Source organism: Gopherus flavomarginatus, chromosome 8, assembly GCF_025201925.1.
Source record: "Gopherus flavomarginatus isolate rGopFla2 chromosome 8, rGopFla2.mat.asm, whole genome shotgun sequence".
In the NCBI taxonomy this organism is placed as follows: domain Eukaryota; kingdom Metazoa; phylum Chordata; order Testudines; family Testudinidae; genus Gopherus; species Gopherus flavomarginatus.
Genome location: NC_066624.1, coordinates 64,732,014 through 64,758,021, shown reverse-complemented (window position 1 = coordinate 64,758,021; position 26,008 = coordinate 64,732,014). Strand labels below are relative to the sequence as shown.

General features: G+C 41.1%; 2 protein-coding genes across 6 annotated transcripts in view; one reads left to right on the top strand and one right to left on the bottom strand.

Annotated features, from left to right (window-relative positions):
• The window catches only part of PPP2R3A (protein phosphatase 2 regulatory subunit B''alpha), a 767,863-nt gene that overhangs the window by 277,509 nt on the left and 464,346 nt on the right, over positions 1-26,008 (bottom strand). The gene's annotated exons all lie outside the window — the stretch shown is intronic.
• Positions 1-26,008, top strand: part of ARMC8 (armadillo repeat containing 8) — a 191,165-nt gene that overhangs the window by 62,852 nt on the left and 102,305 nt on the right. For all 5 annotated transcript variants that reach the window (XM_050965445.1, XM_050965443.1, XM_050965441.1 and 2 more), the window contains 3 exons: positions 8,010-8,152; positions 8,254-8,351; positions 23,876-23,968. In XM_050965445.1, coding sequence (XP_050821402.1) covers positions 8,010-8,152; positions 8,254-8,351; positions 23,876-23,968 — 334 coding nt within the window. The remainder of the gene's footprint in view (positions 1-8,009; positions 8,153-8,253; positions 8,352-23,875; positions 23,969-26,008) is intronic.

Sequence of the window (26,008 nt, the reverse complement as noted above, 5' to 3'; positions counted from 1 at the left end):
CAGTGTCTGTATTCGGACCATGATTTTTAGTGTCTAGCAATTTAAGCTCCCAGGCTCATCTGTTGAAAGGGTTGTGTATGAACTCACCCCAGGGATCTTCTACAGGCTTTCCAAGATACAAAAACAGGGGAATCTAGGCAGACCCATCATATTTGGCCACGGCACTCTTACTGAACCACTCGCCACTTCCTCCAGGACACAACTGACTTCCTCCACAAACTCCACAATATTAACAACCTCCTTCTGAACATCATCTTCACATCATGGATTTCACTACCCTGTATACCACAATGACTGCATAGCTGCCTGCCTCAAATATATTTACAAGACAGTGGACAACCCTCAGATATCCACCCCAAACACATAGCCAAACTCATCCACTTCATCCTCACCCATAACAATTTTACCTCCAATGACAAACACTTTGTCCAAACCATGGGACCAGCCATCGTTACTAAGTTGGCTTACCAATATGCCAACTTCTTCTTAGGCCACCTTGAAGAAAAATAATTTCTGGACAGATGCACCACAAAATAAATGAAATGCCTGAGAGATATCAATGATATTTTCATCCTCTGAATATATGGCTTAAACTCCCTCATAGATTTCTACCACAACTTCAACAACCACCACCTGTCCATTAAACTCTTTCTGGAACACTCCCGCACGAGCATCAACTTCCTGGACACCAAAAGCAGCTTCAACAATGTAACCCTACAGACAATCATATACAAGAAACCCATGGACCTCCACCTCTACCTTCAAGATTTTAGTAACCACCCAAAACACACCATGAAATCTGTTATCTACATCCAGGCACTCGGATACGACAGAATGTGCTCTGAGGAAAAGTTCAGGATATACACCATAACACATTTAAAACCGCCTTCACCAAACAAGGACACTCCACCAGAGAAGGAGATCACATCATGGAACAGACAGCCGAAATACCTCAGAAGAACCTCCTTCAATACAGAAATAAAACCCATGCTGACTGCACACCCCTAGTTGTCACTTACCAGCCCACGCGGTTCCCGTACAGGGTATCCTCAAACAACTACAACCCAAACTCAGTGGGGACCCCGTCGTGAAATAAATCTTTCCTGAACACCTCTTGTTCTGACCTTCAAACAACCCCTCTCCCCCAGCCTCTCTAAACTCATCATCAGAAACAAGCTCTCCACAGACCAGGATGCACCACCTCAGAGTGGCACCAGACCCTGCCAGAACAGATGCAAAATCTGCAGACCTATCTTCAGTGATAGAATAATCAACACCTCCCACAACACAACTTTTAAGAGCTGTGGATTCTACACAGGCTTATTACATATGGTATACCTCATCCAGTGCACATAATACACCAATAACTGTGTGGTAAAAGCAGACAATCTCGTGAATGAACTTTCATAGGCAAATGATAAAAGATAAAAACAGCATCACCTACCTATGCATGAACACGTTTCACAAAGTGATCACTCCTATATCTGACCTATCATTCCTCATCCTCAAAGGAAACCTGCATAACACTTTGAAAAGATGAGCCTCGGAGTCTAAATTCATTACTTTGCTAGACACCAAAAATCATGGACTGAACCAGACAAACTGTATTTATGGCTTACTACAACAATCTGTAAACCACTAACCCCTACCTCCCTTTTTTTGTCTTATGACTGCAGAGCTGTTAATGGGCCACTCTACTTTATATAGTTCCTTACAACGTGTGCGAACTATTTATGTTAAACAGTCTGTTCCACTTTGTATTTTGCTGTGATGCTGGGAGTTCCTTTCCCAGACCTGAAGAAGAGCTCTGTGTAAGCTCGAAAGCTTGTCTCTGTCACCAACAAGTTGGTCCACCCACCCAGTCTCTCAAGACAAAAAAATAAATTAAAAAAAAAAAAGTTAAGCTAGAGTTAAGATTGAGAGTATGTATTTGAGATCTAGCAGTAAAATTATTAAGCAATGGTGTAATTATTCCCAAAATAAGTATTACAAACCCAGGAATTTAGAGTTTAACCTTAACTTAAAAATCCAAACACATTGAGGTGTGCAAACACACAGATAAGGCACTCAAACGCTGCTAACTGTGCCTTGTAGTGACCACGTGCATATATATATGTCTATTAAGGCATTTGTTAGAGTATATTAATAATCTGAAAGGTCTGAAAGTGCTCTTTTGAGAACCTCCTTCCAAAACCTGTTGACTCTTCCCAAGACTCTGTTCTCAGTTTACGTTGGTATAAATCAAGTATAACTCCATTGGCTTCTGCATGAAGTTCTCTGCAGTAGTGAAGTGAAGATGAGAATATGTTTCTGCATTCTTGTACACTGGAACAAATTAAAGGGTTAGGTGCCCCACAGGCACTCGTGGAGGCAGCTCATTGGTTAGAAGTTTTGGGATCTCACTGCTCCCCTTATATAAACTGTGAGGTGTGTCACAAGTCCAGTGTGCTGTCTCTAAAGGAACAGGCTGTGCTCTCAGCCTGTTTGAGCAACCCTGACAGCTAGTCTTTTCCACTGTACTCTCTCCTCTCACACTCCTCACCTAGTAGACTCTGAACCCAAATTCGTTAGCTGAGATGACTCCTAGCAGGAAATGCAGCTAGTTCTTTGTAATAGTGCCTACTCTCCTTACTGCACGGGATTGGGCTTCCCCCTGCCTTGGACAAGCATTAGACCATAGGTCTATACTGACTCCTCGTAAAGGGTGACAGTGTGCACTGCTGTAGGCTGGAGATGAGGCCTGGGCTGCCCTCTGTCTGAAGCAAGGAAATCTGAACACTGGTCTGTGGGGTTGGGTTTAGGGATGTTCTCTGCATTTGTGAGTCTTCTGAGGGAATCCCATTGCTAGTGGCTAAAATACTCGCTATTTACCCTCCCAGCCTCCACAGTCTGATGCAGCACAGTGAAGGACTTGTGAGGAGGAAGCCAGGCCTGGTCAGTGTGTGATCTCGTAAGGCTCAAGTCCTCATCTGTAGACAGAGGTGAAAGTAAGCAGGTACGGGTCGGTAGGGAGGACCAGTAAGAAAAGGAGACTAGTTAAGGTGGGGAGAAGCCTGCTCCCTGCATAAGAATAGTTTAAACTCAGCTGTTCCCTGAGTGGTTCAGGCCTCGGGGTTAGGAGTGGTTTCTGGCATCCTTGTTAATTTCACTCACGGTTGCTGGGGGGAATGGGGAGGGTGTATTTGACCATGGCAGGGGAATTCCTTGTCTGCCCCCAAGGAATAAGGGGATCTCTCTCCAATACTAATATACACAACAAATACAAGCATTTGGCTGCACAGCTTAAATCCGGAGCTAATAAAAGCAGGTGGAAGGGGAAAACTCGCGGTCACATTGGTTTCTCGTCTCCTCCCTCTCCCTCCTCCAGCTAGGCTGCAGACAAGGCTCTGCATTCCTCCCCCAGCAGGGGTTCTCCTCTAGGCTCTAGCTTGCAGTAGGGACACTGGCTGAGATGCCTGCTGCTGCTGCCTGCATAAGAACAGTTTAAACTCAGCTGTTCCCTGCGCAGTTCAGCCCCCAGGGTTAGAAGCTGTTTCCGGCATCCTTGTTAATTTCACTCCCAGTTGTTGTTGTTGGGTGGGGGGGGTGGGGGGGAATGTATATGTGACTATGGCAGGCCCTGGGATGAGGGGATCTCCTATACACAAAAAACACAATCAAAATCAGGAACCATTTCCAAGTTCAAATCTATCCCACTCCCTCCCCAGCAGAGGATCATAGTTATGATGTCCAAACTGCTTTCAGATCCTCTTTGAAATGGTACTGAACTGAGCAGGGAACAGTTGAGTTTAAACTGTTCTTATGCAGGAGGCAGGCTTCTCCCTCCCTCAGCCAGTCTCCCTGCTGCAAGCTAGAGGGAAGCCCCTGCAGCTGCTGCTCAGTGCCAGGCAGGGAGAAAGCACGGAGCTTAGTGTCTGCAGCCTGGCTGGAGGAGGAGGGAAGACACGGAGAAAAATGTGACAGTGAGTTTTCACTTTTTCAGGCTTATTCCAATAGTAAAGTTTTATTACAGACAGTACTTGTAGTAGTAATAGTAGCTTTATTTTCTCTGTCTATGTCATGCAATGGGAGGGATCCATGAAGTACGCAGGAGAGGTGAGTTGCTTGCGACTGGACCATATGGTAAGAAATGTAAATTACTTTCACCCCTGCCCAACCCCCAGGGCTCCCAGCCGCCTCTGCAGCTGGTAGCTCTGGGGGTGATTTAAAGGGCCTAGCCCCTAGCTTCAGCTGAATCCCCGAGCCCTTTAAATCCTGATTTAAAAGCCCTGGGATTTAAAGGCCCCACCTCTTCCAAATACAGGCCATGCCTCTTCCAGTTGAGGCCCCTCCCCCTCCGCAGGACTCCAGAGTACCGGAAAGTCCTTTAAGTTACTTTCACCCCTGCCTGTAGATATCATTCCTCACATTTTTTCCCCTCTTCCTGCCTCAGGTCCCCACACCAGGAAAAAGAGATTAAGCTAAAAGTTAGAATCCTCGAAGGAAGGGTCTTTGTTGTATAGAAGGAGAGGAAAAGCATTGTCCTTTTTAGACTCCTCACAACAATTTAAATCTGATTCATGATGCACATGTTACTGAATAGAGCACACCATCTTAATCCAAGAGATCTAGGAAAAGGACTACAGTAGAATCTCAAAGATACAAACATCAGAGTTATGGACTAACCAGTCAAGCAGACACCAGGTGAAACTGGAAATAATCAATCAGGCAGCAGCAGAGACCCCTGCCCCTCCCCTCCAAAAAAAAAAAAAAAAAAAAAAAAAGACAAATATTGTAGTGTGCCTGTATTGCGTCTTAGAGATCGGCACATTTGGGCTGCCTGTCCCCACCCCTGTACACGGGGCAGCCACTTACAGCAAGATGCTTCGGCTGCTGGCCCAAGGCAGCTGGAGCCAACAGAGCAGGAGGAGCATTGGGGTCTGCACCATTTTCTTCACCCCTCCCCTGGCTGGGAGGGGCATATGCTGTTTTTAACACCTCCCCCCCATAAGGAGGACATGCTATTTATACACACACACAGCCCGCAAGGAGGGGGACAAGCTTGCAAACTCATACCAGTACCGAGTAGGGAGCTCAGCTACCACTGAAACCTGGCCTGGAGAGTCAGTTGCTGGATCTGGAGCCCAAATTGCACTTTGTTCAGAGTTAGGAATATTTGAGAGTTACAGACAAATTCCATTCCCAATGTGTCTGTAACTCTGAGCTTCTAGTGTTTGTATGTTCCACAGACCTCAGAGAACCATTTCTCCGTGTCCTAGTCCATTCTTCCTACTCTAGACACTTGAGGTTTGTAGTGGGGGAGACTTAAATTCAGTAAGTGAACCTCCTCCTTCAATCCCATGAGATGTCTCCAAAATATTAGCAGGTGCTGATTTTCCTTCTGCTGAGGAGAGAGTATCCACATATTTCTCCAGGCAGTGGGTCTCTTAATTTGATTGCAGTGCTGATAAAAGGGAGTCCAGGTCTCTCTCTCTGGTCTATCAGCATAAATGTATGATCATCTGGGAAAAGAGCTGCTTATCTCCATCACAACAATCCATCTCGACAAAGTTATCCTGCTCGTGGACTACAGAGAAACAAAGCCTTGGTTTAGACCCAATACTTCATCTAGCAAGCCCTTCTTTTCTGAGGCTTGATGGTATCATGCTGAGATGCAATCCAGTGGCCTTTCCTCTCAGATCTTTTCTTTTATAGTTCTCTTCCTAGTATCTCTGCTCAATTAGATCCCTGGGTTCTCCTCCTAGTATCTCTGCTCAATTAGATCACTCCCACCACTGCAAATTTGTCTCTAAAATGGTGGAATGATTCTAGAAACCTGGCCTAGGGGAAACCTCTACTCAAGATCCCAATCTATCTGGATCACAGCAGACACCTGACCAGCTAGGGGGGCGTGCATGGATTTTTTTTTTTGCTATTAAGGAAAGCAATCACCTATGGCATGCAAAGGAACATCATTCTGCTGGAACAGCCTTTTTATATATCATCATGGTAGCATATACACCTTGTACCTGAGAATGGAAACTCTTCAATCCACCATCTTCTAGAGAATCAAAACATTATAGTTTGTGTACTGTATTCAGGGGAAACTCAACATTCAAGCTGAGTTTTCACACATTGGATACTGGGAAGCATTTTAACAGCACTGAATGGAACTCTGCAGAAGTGCTTTTTGCACCAAAATGCAACTAGAAGTAGCATATTTTATGGTCCAAACATTAGGAGAAAAACTTAAGGAAAATAGAAGTCTTCTCACCTGATTGGATCTTCAGGTATGCACTTCTCTTTCCTCTTTCAACTCAGGTGGCCAGTAAAATGGGAAAAGACAAGGTCAGCATGTCCCTTATAGTCTGTATTTACAGGATATTTCTCCAATCTGAAGAAGTCACCTGTCTTCCCCCGCAGTTACTCCTGAAAGATTTCTTGAAGAAGGGTCCAGTTGGTTCCCAAAGCCCTGGCAAGTTCAGACTTACTGCCTGGCTTGTGACAAGATGTGCCTATGGAACTGGAGTCTCTGTGAAGAACTCGTGGAAGACCTACTTCAGTCTCGAAAGCCATTCAGGAAAACTACTGCCTTGTTAATATTATACAATAGTAAGAACAAAGGCCTTGGTCCCTGTAAGATAACTTTCACCTGGTGAATGTGGGTAGCAGTTAAGTCACTTAAGGAGAATGGTAAATCTTATCACCTTTCAGTTTAAGAGCTTTGTACAAAATCTATTTCCATTGTATGAGAAGAGAAATAAAGCATTTTTTGAGAGAGTCTGCAATGGAACGTTTGTTTTGTTTTTAAGGACTGTTTTTAAAACATTGATGCCTTTGATGCTAAACTTATGTAGTCTTCTGTCCTCCCTTCATATATAGGTTCCCTAGCTCTCTTGCCTTTTTTCTAGGTTTTGGACTTGCTAATTCCCAGCAGTCTGTTTCAGATGGATTGTCTATGAATGAGACTAAGGCAATTTTGTCCTCACTTTTTAACAGGGTGTGAGCGTGTATACATGCCCGCATGCATGTTCTCTGGAGGACTCCACTGGGTTTTTGGCTCAGTTCCTATGTTTCTATAAGAGGAGCAGTTGGGCCCCAAACTTCTCACTGTTGACCTGCTTTCATGATTGCTAAAGGGTGTGGCTTACCCAATATTCCATTACAAATTGATAGATTGTCTCTTAACAGGGAATCTATTTACAGGCATGGACAAGATTGCCTATTTGTCAGTGATTGTGTGTGTTCATGTAAAGATGGGGCATTAGGACACTGATTTAAACTAAATAAAATTATCACAAGTCTCTCTCTCAAATTTTGGATTGTACCAGTATCTAGTAGGACGTTTTCTAGGATGTCAGTCATTATTGTGCTGTTATCTTTCTAGAAGATTCAGAATACAGTATCTTTCTGTAATAATGGGAAGTCTACTCCAACAGATACAGTAATATTTATTGTAAAAATACCTGAATGACTGTTGTAGGATGTTTGTTTTATCCTCGTTTCGATTCTGTCATTCCCTCCAGTAGGAACAGTGTTCTTTTTACGTGATAGGCTGCACTTGAATTTGAAGCTGTGATGCTATGGTTTTCTTCAGGCTGAATATTCCTCTGTAAATTCAGTACACTTTCTTATTTATTCAGATGGCCTAGGGACATCTAGAAGATTAGATAACTAGGCATTTGGATAAACAGAAGTACTGTTTTGAGCTGCAGTCTCACTAAGATAGAAATATGGGGAATGAAGGGAGTAATGTTGATATTTGCTTAATATTTTGCACTTTAAGTTTATTAAAACACCCAAATTGTATTAAAACCACTGTGTACATAATTCTGCGTTTTTCTGAGCTGCTATACAAATACTAAGCTACTGATTAGTGCCAGCAGGCGATAGTAGATTGACTGAGAATTTATTAGCAGGTGATTGATTAACATAGGGCTACATGGGGTGCACACTGGGATTTGGATAACTAGGCTTTTTGGGTAAAGGGTAGTTGTATAACTGGAATTATTCTGTAATTCCATTTACAGGTTGCTGTATTTACTTCAGCAAGAAACCTCCAGCACGGAACTGAGAACTGAATGTGCAGTAGTGCTAGGAAGCCTTGCGATGGGTACAGAAAACAATGTCAAATCTCTACTAGACTGCCATATTATCCCAGCCTTATTGCAAGGTATCTTGGCTTTCATTTAATGCAATATACTTTGGTAACTATTTCTACAACACTTGTGTTTTAAATAAGCAAAAAGAATGAAACTATATGTATATTCACAGGATTGCTATCACCAGAACTGAAGTTTATTGAAGCTTGCCTACGATGTCTTCGTACCATTTTTACCAGCCCAGTAACTCCAGAGGAACTATTGTATACAGTAAGTTTTAAGCAATGTATCTTTGCTCTTGTATATAACTTCTGTTCATGCAATGCAGCCTGTATTATGTGTGTGTGCTGATGGCATCTGTTTGTGATAGTATTTGGGTATGGTGCTACTAACACTATTAATATTTCACTCATAGGCATCAGGAGTCTAGATAACCTGATCCTGTGAACATTAATTTTTTGGCAACGGGACATTCTGACTACTGATGCCACTTGTACACCAATGAACTGAAAATTCTAGCTTTGTGGCCTATTGTGTATATAGAAGATGTGAGAATACAGATGGTTTGGTTTAATTCAAGGATCATTTAAGAGGGGGAAAAAAACCATGGTATCACAGAATCATAATAGTTACAACTGGAAAAGACTTACTAAGGTCTAATAAATCATGCAGGCAATACAGCATTTTCTTCTAACCTTACATTTTTAGTGCTTTATTCAGTTTTAAATATTTCAGGTAGCTTCCATCATTTAGCTTGGAAGATCCTCACTGTCAAGATCTTTTCTTCGTATAGTTAATCTACATTGTCTCTTCCTTAGCTTGTTAGAAAGGGCAGAATTTGTCTGGCATAATCTTTTTTTCTGGCTCAGGCATCATCACCAGCAATAATCTATTTTGAGTCTCATGTACCAGGCTAACTTAAAAAGGCTTTCCGTTAAAGGAAAAAACCCTCCTGTTTGTACACTTAGTGAATTCAATATGGCATTTGGGAGAAAATGAACATGGACCCCCTACAGTTACATTTTTACAAACACTTTTCAGTGTTGACCCACACTGTAAGCTCGCAGCATACATGCAGCACTCTGCATCTAAGCAATCAGGAGCCAGACTTGGGCTAAAAAGCATTAAGTCCAAAATTTTTAAATGCTTGCACTACTAACATTGTAGGATGGGTGGCTAAAATGTGTTGTTTAGACACTTGGAGATCCATTGCATTGTCATTGTGGGCTGAGCTTCTGCAAGAGTGCTTATAGTCTTCAGGTTTGAGCTGGGAATAAAGGGATGATGAAAGGCATGGCCCTTAATTGAATTTTCAGATGCACTGAGACCGCCTCCTATACATCCAAACAAGTATTGCTGCTCTAATCTTGCTAGAAGCATTGAGATGCATTCATATGGAAGTGCAGTTTGGTTTAACATCAGATCTAAGTATGTTGACTTCAGCTACATTATTCACGTAGCTGAAGTTTCGTAAGTTAGATCGATCTCCCCCTCTAGTATAGACCAGGCCTTACATATTTTCTCAGTTCATATAGCACGTTTTAATTTTTATTGCAGGCACATTCCAAACATTGTAGAAAATCATCACCGGATAGATTTCTTGTTCCTTCAGTATGATGGGTTTTCTGTACAGTGTTGGTACAGCAGGATATTTTGATTAAAAAACTAAGGCTGTTAAACGATTAAATTAACAATTGCAATTAATCATGAGATATAAAAAAGTGATGAATCACAGTTTTAATTTCACTGTTAAGCAATAATAGAATACTATTTATTTAAATATTTTTGGATGTTTTCTGTATTTTCAAATATATTGATTTCAGTTGCAACATAGAATGCAAAGTGTACAGTGCTTACTTTATATTTTTGATTACAAATATTTGCACTGTAAAAAAGATAAAGAAAAGAGTATTTTTCAGTTCACCTTATACAAGTAGTATAGTGCAATCTTCAAATGTAGAATTATTTATGCCTCTTGAGGGGGGAGGGGTGTAACAGGGTGCTGGCTAGGAGAAACAAGCCAGGCCCCTATTAGCCCTGCTCCAGAAGAAGAATGGTATTAGTTGAGCTGGCTGAGGGGCCACATCCTAATTACCAGAGTGGATCCATCTGCAGGCCTCGGTAGCCAGCCTGCCCTATAAAGCTGGCTAAGAGACAGGAAGCAGGGGGAGACAGGAAAGGGAGGAGTGTGGGCTCTAGATCCCTGCTGGCTGGGAAGTTAGTAGTCTCCCAGAGTGTTGGTCTCTGTAAACACTTGTAAATAATAGGTGATGGGAACGGACACAAACAATAAAAGGATGCGGGTGCTGCACTTCAGTTGGTCTCTGACTGCGTTCTGTATAGGGGCCAGGAGCAGGCACCGCTACACTCACCCATCCTGCAGAAGTTTTCAAAGATAATAGCTAATGGTTCTGAGGTTGCTTTCAGGTAGCCCTTTTAGTACCATAGGGTGAACCTTGTCAGGTCTTGCTGGCTTAAATTCATCTAATTTACTTAAATATTCTTTAACCTATGTTTTTTCCCTATTTTTGTCTTGCATTCCTCCCCCTTGTTAATATTAATTGTGTTTAAGCATCTGGTTTCCATTAACCTTTGTAGTGAAGACTGAAGCAAAATAGGCACTAGCTATATCAGCTAACATCCTTTATGCCTCGTAATCAGGGTTGGGACCAGGGTGGAGCACAGAGATTGTGCTAGAAGACAACCTACTTGTGGCTGCTGAAGCCCTGGCCGTCCCCCTTCCCCCGCTAGACCGGGTCAGCACTCCACTGCACGTCTGCAGCACAGGGAGTCCCCTTGGCTCTGGCCGCCCCATTTTTTTTTCCCCCTGCTTTGCCCGTCCCACAGGTTGTTTTTTTGTGTGTGTGTGTGTGTGTGTGTGTGTGTGTGTGCTTTGCTGCTCCAGCTGCCCCGCAGGTGTGTGGTTTTCTTGTTTTTTGGGTTTTTTTGCTTCGCTGCTCCACGCGCCCCCCTACACCCCCCAATTTTTTTTTTTTTTTTTTTTTTGGCTTGAGGTGGCAAAAAAGCCAGAAACGGCCCTGCATCCTGTGCACTGAATGAAGGCAGGTGTCTTATGGAAAAAAAATCGTGTAACTAGACTGTCGTGCATCTGCACAAAGGAGCAACCTTGACTCTGGTATTTCCTAACTTCAGATGCTTCACTTCGCAATCTTAGTAGCATTCTTTAACAGTAACATTTAAAAAAATATTTCTGGCATCCTTAAAAAGAGAAAAAACAAGTTATTTTATGTTCAACTGTACTGTCTCCCCCTACGATCATCATTAGGCTTTCAACCCTAGACTTCCAGCATCGCATCACAGTCTTTTAGCTAGGTGCAGATTAAAGGATTTTGGGGCCTTGTGCAGTATGGGAATTGGGAAGCCCCTAGACCTTCCTTAAACTAGACAGAGCATGTGGTATACAGGACAATTGTTGCTCTAGGCAAAACTTCAGTGTGCCTAAAATCTGCCCCCTCCCCCGCCAGAGAGGTTCTCAACTGGGTGGACACTGAACTTTCAGTGGGGAGTGGTGGTGCAGAAAGCCTTCTGATGGTTTGGTATTTATGATAGTGGGGTGGGGCCCAACCACCACATCACAGCACCAATCACCCAGGTTTGGCTCAGCTGCCCATCCATTGTGATGGGGAGTGTGTAGCTAGACCATACTTCAGTGAGTGGCATTGCAACCTGGTGCACAGGGTTTCAGTACCACTCAGGTTTGGGTTTTTTCCTGGTGGTTGGAGGGTCCCCTGAGATGGGGACCCTGTGCAAGTGCATTGTGTGCACATTGTGGTTAATCCGGACCTGCCTCTAGCACAGAGGTCGGCAACCTTTCAGAAGTGGTGTGCCGAGTCTTCATTTATTCACTCTAATTTAAGGTTTCGTGTGCCAGTAATACATTTTAACATTTTTAGAAGGTCTCTTTCTATAAGTCTATAATATATAACTAAACTATCGTTGTATGTAAAATAAATAAGATTTTTAAAAATGTTTAAGAGGCTTCATTTAAAATTAAATTAAAATGCAGAGGCCCCGGACTGGTGGCCAGGACCAGGGCAGTGAGAGTGCCACTGAAAATCAGCTCGCGTGCCGAAGGTGGCATGTGTGCCATAGGTTGCCTTCCCCTGCTCTAGCATTTGAGCTAAATGATTAACTAATAGCTGCCACCTATTAGAAGTCCATTATCCTCTTCCAGCAACCACAGGAGAATGCATATCTCAATTAAATAGTGGGTTATGTATGCATGAACAGTCACATTTTACAAACAGCATAACCAAGTATTTAGATTTGGCAGATTCTGCAGTGTAGTGTGCTAAGTATTGATATTTGAGTTGGTCATATTAGATAGAAACTGGATTCTCTTCCCTGTTGTGTAAACTTCCAATGGAATATGATACCTTACTCAGTAGTAATTGTTGTGAAGGGCACAGAATTATTAACACTAATCAGTAGAAGTGAGTCTTCAACTCATAGGCTTTATTCTCAGTTATGCTGAGGAGCCTTTACATTGCACTGTAACTGAAAAATCAGACCCCCTGAGTTTCCTGGGTCCCAGTCTAGCACTCTGCCCACTGGATCAGTTTTTTTTTTCATATGTCTGCTTGTTGCAGCTTGTTTTCTTTTTGAACATACAGTAGAACCTGAGAGTTACGAACACGAGAGTTATGAACAGACCAGTCAACCACACACCTTATTTGGAACCGGAAATATGCAATCAGGCAGCAGTGGAGAAAAAAAAAAAAGGCAAATACAGTACTGTGTTAAACGTTTACTACTAAAAAAAAGGGAAAGGGGAAAACATAATTTTTCTTCTGCATAGTAAAGTTTCAAAGCTGTATTAAGTCAATGTTCAGTTGTAAACTTTTGAAAGAACAACCATAACATTTTGTTCAGAGTTACAAACTTTTCAGAGTTATGAACAGCCTCCATTCCCAAGATGTTCATAACTCTGAGGTTCTTCTGTATTTCAATTGTCTTCCTCTTCCTCTTCATGACTAAGTTCTTTCAGAATAGATATCTTTGGAGGAGAGAAAATTACTTGCCTTTAATTCTGCTTCTCTGAAGATATCATTCCAACGAGTGCTAAATTAGCTTTTGACAGAAGTAATCTCTTCTGCTGGGGCAGAGAGTGTTTTCTCCATATTAGTTTATTCAACTAGTTCAATTTAGTTCAATGATCAATTCATTCTAATTGGATGTTGAAAAAGGAGAAAAGTGTGTTTTCCTCTTCCACATTGTAAATAAAAAGTAGGTGTGAGAGAGGATAAGAGCTACTAGTTACAAAATCTTGAAGGACATGATGAACAGAGAGACACGGTGGATGAGATATCTTTTATTGGACCCACTTCTGTTGGTGAGAGAGACAACTGTAAGCTCGAAAGCTTGTCTCTCTCAGCAACAGAAGCTAGTCTAATAAAAGATATTTCCTCACCTACCTTTTCTCTCTAATATCATTTAGTTTCTCCATTGCGGAGAAACTAAATTAATTCTTTGCATTGGTCTTCACAGCTGAGGATGTGAGGGAGATTCCCAAATCTGAGCCATTCTTTTTAGGTGACAGATCTGAGGAACTGTCCCAGATTGAGGTATCATTAGAGGAGGTTTTGGAACAAATGGATAAATTAAACAGCAATAAGTCACCAGGACCAAATGGTATTCACCCAAGAGTTCTGAAGGAACTCAAATGTGAAATTGCAGAACTACTAACTGTAGTCTGTAACCCATCATTTAGATCAACTTCTGTACCAGATGACTGGAGGATAGCTAATGTGACGCCAATTTTTAAAAAGGGCTCCAGAGGTGATCCCAGCAATTACAGGCCTGTAAGCCTGACTTCGGTACCAGGCAAGCTGAAACTATACTATACTGAAACTATAAAAAGAAAAATATTCTCAGACATATAGATGAACATAATTTGTTGAGAAAGAGTCAATCTGGTTTTAGTAAAGGGAAATCATGTCTCATGAATCTACTAGAATTCTTTGAGGGTGTCAACAAGCATAAGGACCAAGGGGATCCAGTGGATATAGTGTACTTAGATTTTCAAAAAGCCTTTGACAAGGTCCCTCACCAAAGAATCTTATGCAAAGTAAGGTGCCCCGGCATAAGAGAGAAGTGCTCTCATGGACTGGTAACTGCTTGAAAGATAGGAAACAAAGGGTAGGTATAAATGGTCCGTTTACAGAATGGAGAGAGGTAAGTAGTGGTGTCCCACGACCAGTCCTATTCAACATGTTCATAAATGATCTGGAAAAAGGGGTAAACAGTGAGGTGGCAAAATTTGCAGATGATACAAAATTACTAAAGATACTAAAAACCCAGGCAGACTACGAAGAGCTACAGAAGGATCTCTCAAAACCGGGTGACTGGGCAACAAAATGGCAGATGAAGTTTAATGTTGATAAATGTAAAGTAATGAACATTGGAAAGCATAATTCCAACTATACATATAAAATGATGGGGTCTAAATTAGCTGTTACCACTCAAGAAAGAGATTGTGGAGTCATTGTGGATAGTTCTCTGAAAACATCCACTCAGCATGCAGCGGCAGTCAAAAAAGCAAACAGAATGCTGGGAATAATTAAGAAAGGGGTAGATAATAGGACAGAAATATCATATTGCCTCTATATAAATCCATGATACGTCCACATGTTGAATACTGTGTGCAGATGTGGTCGCCTCATCTCAAAAAAGATACAGTGGAATTGGAAAAGGTTCAGAAAAGGGCAACAAATATTATTAGAGGTATGGAACGGCTTCCATATGAGGAGAGATTAATAAGACTGGGACTTTTCAGCTTTGAAAAGAGACAGCTAAGGGGAGATATGATTGAGGTCTATAAAATCATGACTGGTATAGAGAAAGCAGATAAGGAAGTGTTGTTTACTGCTGCTCATAACACAAGGACTAGGGGTCCCCAAATGAAATTAATAGGCAGGAGGTTTAAAAAAAATAAAAGAAAGTATTTTTTCACACAATGCACATTCAATGTGGAACTCCTTGCTAGGAGATGTTGTAAAGGCCAAGACCATAATAGGGTTAAAAAAAGAACTAGATAAATTCATGGAGGATAGGTCCATCAATGGCTATTAGCCAGGATGTGCAGGAATGGTGTCCCTAGTCTCTGCCAGAAGCTGGGACTGGAGGACAGGGGATGGATCACTTGATGATTACCTGTTCTGTTCATTCTTCTGAAGCATCTGGCATTGACCACTGTCGGAAGACAGGATACTGGGCTAGATGAACCCTTGATCTGACCCAGTAGGGGCCATTCTTATGTTCTTAGGTTCTTATCCTGGGACCAACACAGCTACAACAATACTGCACACATATGATGAACAGAAGCAATCAGTTCAATTCCCAGACTACAGATATCTCCTTTTGTTTAATTAAATCAGTTTTAAATATAAAAACATGTTTTGATAAAATTATTTCTTTTCTTGTGTATCCAGCACATTTAAGATACTCTTATTTAACCATTTTTTAAAATGTTCTTTTTGTGCATTTTTAATTGAATTCCAATTTCCATCCAAATACAGCTTGACACCAATATGAGTTAAACATTAATCATCTCGTAAATAGGAAATACATCATTCATCATTTTCTAGAACTATTAAAATGTAAATTAAACTATGTAATTGCTTTAATATGTTTATAGATAACAGTGTATTCTCCTGGCTAGCAAGAAGAAGTAGCAGACTTAATGTAATGGCTGTATTTAGTTGCAAATCAACATGCTTTAATGGTTACCAACCAATGAGAATCAGCGTTTTGTTGGGAGAATAACTAAAAAGCACATACCCGTATACAAAACAAGATTAAAATCAGTGATTGAAATCAAGGTTTGCTGCTTGGAGATTTAGATGGATTAAAATCTGATTTAAGTTGCCTTGATTTTGAATAAACACACTCTATTGTAATGTGGCATATAGCTGCAAGAACCTGTATATTACTGACATAGTGGAACAATATGTATATTGTTTGATTTTTTTTAAAATTTCATTTAATAGGAAATTGTATTATTTTAAAAGAAATTAGCCAATTTGATTTTTGATGCTGAATTTCATAGGAAAAGTTTTTAGTATGGTCTGTTTTTGGCAGGGCTATATTAGTATCCTATCACTGAATCCTATAAATTGATCAGTGATACTCAGCCTATTTACCATTGTGTTATGTGAGACTCATCCACACAATATATATATTACCTGTATGACCCTGAGGATGTCACGTGGGCTGCAGCTGTGTGTTGATTGGGCCGCAGGTTGAGAACTGCTGAATTAGATGTTCTCACAAGGTGGGTGAGGTAATATCTTTTATTAGACCAACTTCAGTTGGTGAGAGAGACAAGCTTTCAAGCTTACACACAACTCTTCTTCAGGTGTGGGAAACTTACCCTAGTTTACACTAGAAGCTCTATAGTGGCACCTTTGCACCGATTCAGCTGCACCACTGTAGTGCATCTGGTGAAGATGCCCTATGCGGACAGGGGAGAATTTTCCTGTCAGCATAATAAAACCATCTCCGTGACAGGCGGTAACTATGTTGTCAGGAGAAGCTTATTCACATCCCTGAGCGACATAAATTATCCCAACCCAAGTGGTAGTGTGTACAGACCCTCAGTGTCACAGCTAAATACAAGATGGAACAGATTGTTTAGTATAAATAGTTAACACACATTCTCAAGACCACTCAAGGTGAAGTGGCCCATTAACATCCCTCCAGTCATAAGGAGGAAAGGAAGAGTAGGGGGGAAGCAGCTGAGGGGGATTGTTAGTGGATTATAGATGGTTGTAATAAACCATATATCCAGTGTCTCTTTGCTAGATACTAAAAATCACGGACTGAACAGCTTTGAATTTAAGCTCCCAGGCTCAACTTTTGAAAGTGTTGTGCAGGTTTCTTTTGAGGATGAGGAATGATAGGTCAGATATTGATCGTTTTGTGAGAAGTGTTCACTCACAGGTGAGATGGTATTTTTGTCTTTTATCATTTTCCTGTGTAAGTTCATTCGAGAGTGCAGAGATTGTCTGGTTTCACCCACATAGTTGCTTTTGAGGCATTCGGTGCACTGGATGAGGTACACCATATGTTGTGATATGCATGTGTAGGGCCCAGGGATCTTGCAAGGTGTTTTATGAGGGGTATTGAGCTTTGCAGTAGTAGAACTGTCTGCAGGCTTTGCGTCTGTTGTCTGACGGGGTCTGGTGCCACTAGGAGGTAATGTCTGGTCTGTGGAGAGTTTGCTTCTGATGATGAGATTGGAAAGGTTGGGGATTGTTTGAACGTCAAAAGAGAGGATTCAGGAAAGATTTCTTTCACCTTGAATGGTCCCTTGGAATATGTGTTAACTACTTACGCTAAACAATCTGTTTAATCTTGTATTTAGCTGTGACGCTCTGAGTAAGGCCATATCTACCCTACAGAATTATGTCGGTCTAACTTACATCATCATACAGCCACTAAAGTTACTAAATTGCTTGTGTGTGTGCATGCTTGACTCTTTATGTTGGCAGTGCACATCTTTGCCAAGAGCACTTGTGTTGATTGTATTGTCAGTGAGGGGCATTGTGGGACACCTCCTGAAAGCCAGTAATAGTCAATGTAAGCAGTGCAGTGTTTACAGACACTGCATCGAACTAATTACATCGACAGTGACTCTGTGCTACTTGAGGAGGTGGTGTTAAGTCAATGTAGAGAGGCACTTATATTATCGGGAGCCAAAATTAAGTGAAGACACTTCCACAGCTAGCTTGACTTAAGGCAGCTTACGTCCACTTTACCCTGCAGTGTAGACCAGACCTAAGTTTCGCAGACCTGAAGAAAGCTCTGTGTAAACTCGAAAACTTGTCTGTCACTCCAGCAGAAGTTGGTCCAATAAAAGATATTACCTCACCCAACCTTGTTTCCATAATATCATAGGATAAACATGGCTACAACAACTCTGCATACATGTTCCGACAACTCATTTCAGCACTTAGGACTTTATTAGATGAGGATTTGTTTTTCCCTTTGAGAACCCTGCCAAGGTAGCTGTCTACATTTATTGATATTTTTTCCTGCTGTAGGTTTATCAAGATACTGGGTATTGACATCCTACTTTCAGCTGATGGAGTGAGAACATCAAAAGAAATTGGAGATATAAGGGCTGGTTTTGGCTGAGCAACCCAGTTTACTTCCTGTTTCCTGCAGAAACATCAGCCTTTTTTAGTTAGGCTTTTAACTTAATTTGTTTTTCACTTCTGTCACTTTTTCAAATGAGCCAGTTGCATTCCTACATGGGATGTCAGGGGGTTGGGTTAATTTCTTCTTGTCTTCACTTTGGAGCTCTGTGTGAAGAACATCCAACCCATGATGAATCTCCTGTTGCTCCTTCTTATAGCTTCATAGATTCCAAGGCCATAAGGGACCAGTGTGATCATCTAGTCTGACCTCCTGAATAACACAGGGCATAGAACTTCCCAAAGTAGTTTCTAGACCAGATCTTTTAGAAAAACATCCAGTCTTGATCTAAAGCTTGCCAGTGATGGAGAATCCACCACAATCCTTGTTAAATTCTTCCAGTAATTAATTACTCTTGCTGTTAAAAATGCATGCCTTATTTCCAGTCTGAATTTTTGTAGCTTCAAGTTCCAGGTATTGGATCATATTAATCCTATCTCTGATTTGATAGAAGAGCCCATTATTAAATATTTGTTCCCCATATAGGGATGTGTAGATTGTACTCAAGTCACTCCTTAACCTTCTCTTTGATAAGCTAAATAGATTGAGCTCCTTCAGTCTATCACTGTAAGTCATGTTTTCTAATCCTGTCATCATTCTCTTGAGTCCTCTCCAATTTATCAACAGCCTTCTTGAATTGTGGGCACCAGAACTGGACACAGTATTCCAGCAGCTGTTGCACCAGTGCCCAATGGAGAGGGTAAAATAACTTCTCTATTCCAGCTCAAGATTCCTATTTATGCAAACAAGGATTGCATTAGCCCTTTTGGCCACAGCATCTTAGAGGAGCTCATGTTCAGATGATTATCCATCACAACCCCCAAACCTTTTCCAGTCATTGCTTCTAAGGATAGAGCTCCTATCCTGTAAATACAGCCTACATTCTTTGTTGCTAAATGTATACATTTACATTTAGCTATTGTGACAGATCCAAACCAGTGGGGTACAGGAGTGTGGTAAAGGGCAAATATACTGGTCACTGGATGAGTAGTTTTCTGTTCCCTGAGTGACCAGAGCAGGGGCTGCACTAGAGTAATCAGGAACTTGCTAGAACCAATTAAGGGAGACAGGCTGATTAGAACACCTGCAGCCAATCAAGGCAGGCTAATCAGGGCACCTGGGTTTAAAAAGGAGCTCACTCCAGTCAGGCGAGGGGAGTCAGAGGAGAGGAAATGCGTGTGAGGAGCTGGGAGCAAGAGGTGCAAGGAGCTGAGAGTGAGAGGGTGTGCTGGTGGAGGACTAAGGAGTACAAGCATTATCAGACACCAGGAGGAAGGTCCTGTGGTGAGGATAAAGAAGGTGTTTGGAGGAGGCCATGGGGAAGTAGCTCAGGGAGGTGTAGCTGTCACACAGCTGTTAAAAGAGGCACTATAGACAGCTGCAATCCACAGGGCCCTGGGCTGGAACCCAGAGTAGAGGGCTGGCCCAGGTTCCCCCCAAACCTCCCAACTCCTGATCAGACACAGGAGAAGTTGACCCAGACTGTGGGGAAGATCACTGAGGTGAGCAAATCTGCCAATAAGCGCAGGACCCACCAATGTAGAGGAGGAACTTTGTCACACTATATTAAAACATATACTATTTGCTTGCACCCAGCTTACCGAGCGATCCAAGATCGTTCTGTACAAGTGATCTGTCCTTTTCATTATTTACCACTCCAATGTTTGTGTTATGTACAAACTTTTATCAGTGATTTTATTTTCTTCCAGGTCATTGATAAAATGTTAAAAAGCATAGGGCCAAGAACCAATCCCTGTGGAACCCTACTAGAAACACAGCCATTTGCATTTTGAGAGCTCTCAAGTAGACAGTTCTTAACCCATTTAATGTGTGCCATATTAGTTTTATATCTTTCTAGTTTTTTAGCCAAAATGTCATGAGTTACTAACATAAATGTTTTACAGAAGTCTATTACCTTTTTCCTGACACAACTGCAAGAACCTCAGTTGATGGTGGTTTCATAGGGTACCAGAAAAGTCAATTAATATGTTGTTCTGTTGTACTGAGCCTTAATATGGCTTGAAATCTTAAATTGCCAAAGGTGAGTGAAAGGTGGCAGGATATGATTTTAACCTATATACATGTAATGCAAAGCTGTTGAAAGAAAACACAATGACGGCTAAGGAATGATGTAAATTGAGTTTTTTGAACTAAAAGAAGAGTCACTTGGGCTTTCAAGCCTGGTGAATTTGCAGAATTGTAGCCACAGGCAAACGTGTTCTTGAGAGCAAACACGCAGGTATGGACCATCTGGCACTTGTTTTGGTTGCTACCGCTTTTGGATGTTGCTTTTTTGGGCAGCACTTGTCAGTTTGCTTATGCATGGCAGCAAGCTAATGTCTGGTAGGGAGAACTGTACTGCATCTCACTCTTGGCTGAGACTTTCAACACTGTTGCAAACCTACTGGGACTCAGGGATTTATGGTCATACAGTTGGGCCTTCTTTTCTTGGTGCTGAAAGATATTCTGACTAAACAAAATGTTGGGTGGAGAAACAGGCAATAGTACCATCTCCACAGAACTGACCTCATTATCTCTAGCTTGCTTGCTAGCACACATATGTATACCTGCCCCTGGATATTTCCATTACATGCATCTGAGGAAGTGGGTATTCACCCACGAAAGCTCATGCTCCAAAACGTCTGTTAGTCTATAAGGTGCCACAGGATTCTTTGCTGCTTTTACAGATCCAGACTAACACGGCTACCCTCTGATACATCTCCACAGTTGTGTCCTGAGCAATTTCTGAGATGGGAAACTAAAGTTCCTGCTGTTACTTGTCAGAGTTAAAGGGTGAACTGCAACTCAGACCCCTCCTGGTCTCTTTGAGTGCACCCCTCTCAGGCCTCTAGCCATTGCCTTTTTTTCGGGTAGAATTACAGGATTCTCCCACACTCAGGCAAGGCTGTGGGTTGCAGTCTCCTGTGATGTATTGCGAGTACCTCAGCAGGCCTGACTTACCTTCCATGCTGGTAGCTTTGTTCCCTCTGGGAGCAGTGGTAGTGGTAACCAGTGACCAAACAGACTTTGCTTAGCGCACGTCCAGACTAACCCGCGGCATCGGCGGGTTAAAATCGATTGCTCGGGGATCGATATATCGCGTCTAGTCTGGACGCGATGTATCGATCCCCGAGCACGCTTACATCGATTCCGGAACTCCATCAATCCGAACGGAGTTCCGGAATCGACACGGAGAGCCGCGGACATCGATGCCGCGCCGTCCAGACGGGTGAGTACCTCGATTTTAGAAATTCGACTTCAGCTACGTTATTCCCGTAGCTGAAGTTGCGTATCTAAAATCGATTTTAATTCCTAGTCTGGACGTGGCCTTAAATACTTTTTCTCAAAGCTGACTCAGGCTCGCAGGGCTGAGTCTAAGGGGCTGCTTAATTGCTGTGTAAATGCTCTGTCTGGAGTCTGAGCTCTGGGACCCTCCCTTCTTGCGCGGACCCAGAGCCTGGGCTCCAGCCTAAGCCTAAATATCCACACCGCATTTAAACAGCCCCTTAGCCCTAACCCCACAAGCCTGAGTCAGGTGGCATGGGCAATTGCAATATAGACGTACCTATAAGGTACAAATAAGCAACAAGAAACAAAACAAAACTCCCGCAGCAGCGAGTCACAGAGCCTGTATCAATTGACTTGGTCTCATGCTGATCTGGCGAGGGGGATGGGTCTCAAATCCTGGGATCAAGTCTGAGCAGGAGCATCTACACTGCTATTTTTAGCCCAGCAGCATGAGCCTCAGTCAGTTGAGTGGACAATGAGACTTGCTGCTGCAGGAAGTTTTTTGCATCGTAGGCATGCCCATAGCATTGATAAAATTATCACATCTTAGTGTTCGACTGTGGAGATGCTATTTAATAATCTGTCACAGCTCCTTCCCTCATGTTTTCCTCACTCTCTCATTTCTTCCCTTGTATTTTTTATTTTTCCTTTTATCTAATGAGAGTCTGACTTAGCCAGCCAGCCAAAACTAATCTTGCAATACTGCTGTGACCAGAGAGGTAAGCTGAAAGCAATAGCCTGAGTCCGGTAGGTTCTGGAGTGCTTAATAAGGTCCTGTACTAAGTGCTGACACTTTCCAGCAAGCAGCAGAGACAAAAGCTGTATTTACTTTTTTTTGCTGTTCTTTCCCCTGATCCCCAAAATTTTGTATGTGTGTCTCCTGTTTTCTGTTAAGAGGAGATAGGATTAGATATTTAACAGTGCCTAACAACCTAAAACTGAGTGTTTTATACCATCAGAGTGTTCGTTCATTAAATGTTTTTCTCATTAAAATATTCTGTGGAAATAGAGATAATAGGAGAGCTTTGTTAAGTTTACTTAGTTTTTTAAAGTTGTAGATGTTTTAATTTTTTTCTTTTTTAATTGAATTTTTGTTTGCTAATGTACAAGTGAAACTGAGTCCCTGGCAGCATAAACCTGTATCCACTTACTGTTACTTTCTCTATTGCCATAACATAACAGATAAGGTAGCTGGAAAATAACATCCTAAAAAACCTGATCATTGCAATAGTTCTTACTGACTCCAGCTCTCCCCAGGTGAAGGGCTCAGTTTACCTGTCATAGTCAACATAGGCGCAACCTATTAAAGGGGATTTCTGATATTTAGTCTCCTCTGCTTAAGCAACCAAACCCTTTGTCTCAGAGATGATTCAATTGAGGCTGGCTCCCGGAGTTCATAAAAACTGCTAATCTTCCACTGCTTCTAGTGGCATCCCCACTTGTAACTGGCTTCTGCTAAAATATATCTGTTAGATATCTTAAAGCTTTCATTGATTTATAACAATATGTAGGTATTTCTCACTTACTATAGTGATCTTAAGAAACAGGATTGGATTCTAAACAGAACCAAACAATGAGGAGCAGGTAGCGAGCTGATCTCCCGTCTCTCTCTGATTTCTCTTCTGATTACTCTCTTTAGTTTGTCCCACTATAAGTGTGTGTGCATGTGCTATGTCAGTACTGAAGGAAACTCTTGAATTGGATTGTTCAGATGCAAGACCAGTATCACTAAATTCTTTTGATGTCTTGTCTCCAACTGCTGGTGGGAGGACGAAAAAATCAATTGTCTATACTGGCACCTCACTTCCTACATTCCCTCCATTCCCACCCTCTCAAAATTAAGAGATAACCAATTAGAAGGTAAGTAAATTACCGTTCCAGGAGAAGAATGCCACTAGGGGATTTTTGTCTCAAAAAAACACAGAGCTTTTTATTGAGTTATTGCTGTCAGGGACAGTTTGTTGTAAGCGGAATTCCTCTTTTCCTTTATCCCAAGACTTCTAAGTAGGTTACTTAATGCAGAGATTTTCAGTGACACATAGCTGGGAGTTAGGAACATTGAATTTTGATGGGAATTGGGCACCAAGCTGTCATTTTCCTTGAAAATCACACTCATAGTACTTTTATGGTCTAGTCCTTTTCCTTGTGCGTCTCAGCAGTTCCCCTGTTTTAGGCTTGAGTACTAACTATTGAAAAGTTTAGGATGCAGCTTGTTAGTTACAAATCACTGACTAATGGTGCTGAAATCTCTAGTTTTAATATTGTTTTCTTTTCTGACTTTTTTCTAGGATGCTACAGTTATCCCCCACCTCATGGCACTGCTTAGTAGGTCTCGATATACACAAGAATACATATGTCAGATCTTCTCACATTGCTGCAAAGTAAGGAAAGAGAATAAATATTCTCTGTGAGGGTTCTTGTGTTTCTGCCATTTAGAAACTGTATAAGATAATATTGACTTTTATGGCTGGAACAGTAGGACAATAAAGACTGAATCTCTCTCCTTCCCACCCCCATTTGCTGATAGTGTTTCTGGAATTATAGGTAGATACAGCTCTTGGATAAAGCAAAGTATGCAAATAATAAGAACTTTGGGTTTATTGGGAATAGAGTGTATTAACCAAACAATAAAAACAAAAATTGAATGAAACATAAAACTTCATTGTCAGCATGACTATATCTGAGGATTTCAGTTTTTCTTGTTGCTCTGCTTTGGGAATTTATTGAATCAACCTTAGCTCAGACTGCCTCTGTTGACTCAAGGCAGCCATTTTGTACCCATGATACTTTGCATTTGGAGAGATTATAGACCAGTGTAAAGTGTTCTTGTATTAAAATTGTACTTTTCCTCATTAGTTCATATGCAGTGAGTGTGCATATGTATGTACTTATGAAATTGCAATTTTTTATTTAATTAAACTGAGAACTGAAACTAAAGTGACATTAATGATATAATTCAAATCTCAGCTCTTAAAAGAGGCTTTTTTTAGCAAAAGTATCAGATATCTAGAGGAAAACTGTTACAATACAGAGAACACTAGAGCGAAATATACAATTTCATGTAAAGTTGGTAGTTAACATTGTGAAAGAAAGACACTCCAGTTCCTATTATTTCTGCACATTTATCTTTTATGTGGAATCTTATTCCAATATTACCTTAAATCCTGCTAATCTTACGTTAGTTTGATGAAATCAAGCATTATCCAGTTTAGTCAGTTACTCCAAGGTCACTTATAAGATGAAAACTAGAACCTTTAAAATATTAAATAGATGTCTCAAATATGTGTTTTTTAACAAGAAATAATTCCAATATAAAACTGAGTAAGAAGACATAGTTTGGAAATGCAACACAGCATTCATTGTAAAAAACACAACAATTGTTAGCACATTATTGTAGAAGTGTTAGCACAGGATTGATTGTATAAAACACAAGCTTGCATATAAATGTAAGTAGTACCTCAGCAGCACTACACAACCAAATCAGGTATATGAAAACTGGATCTCTTGCCCTTGAGTATCCAGCTCTACTGTGAAAAGGATGAATTCTGCCTTGCTCTCCTTGACAAAATGAACATCTTGCCCTGTTTTGTAACACTTGCAAACTTTTCTGTATCATAAATATTTAATTAACCAAACCAAACCCCATGCACTAATAAAGAAAAAAGTAAAAAAAAAGTCTTCTATAGCCAGTTTGCTATTTTCACTGAACTGAAAAAATTGGGACATTTAGTTTACCATGAATATTTTGAAAACTTCACGTTTTACAGCAGAAATGTAAAAATCTTGAAAATTTTCACATGAAATTATAGAAACCATGAGCATGTAGGGCACACTGAATGCATGAATGTGAACGATTGAAAATACAAATGAGTAATGCTAAATGAAATAGCTGGCAGAAAATAAATCCCAGAATCATAACAAGAAAACACTACTGTTTTAGAATAGGTAAGAGGATCAAATAATATAGAGAGAGATCCAAATTTTTGATGCTTTGAGGTCTTCTGAAGCTGTTTCTTAAATTGGTCAAGAACTTGTTCTTTGTTTTTCTAGATAAATAGAATCTTTCATGGGAAACTTGAAAATACCGTTTTTCTTTTTAGCTGCTTTGTTCCATGGGTACAAGATCTAGCGACCAAGACAAATGCTCTACTACTGTGCCTTCAGATATAATACCAGGCGGTTGATATGTCAGAGTCTAACATACTTGCAAGGGTTAAAGAAAACCTGTTTTTCTGTCTTGTACAGATAGGCAAGATATCAAACACCCCTGAAAGTTTCAATATGCCTGTGGCGGTGGATAGTTCTGAGCTTGTTTAATGAAAGCTACTATCTTCCCTTAAACAGATTGTGTGCTGGAGAGAATCTTTCTCATTGATTTCTCTGGGGAAAACACATCACTATGAATACTGGTTTTAGGTAAG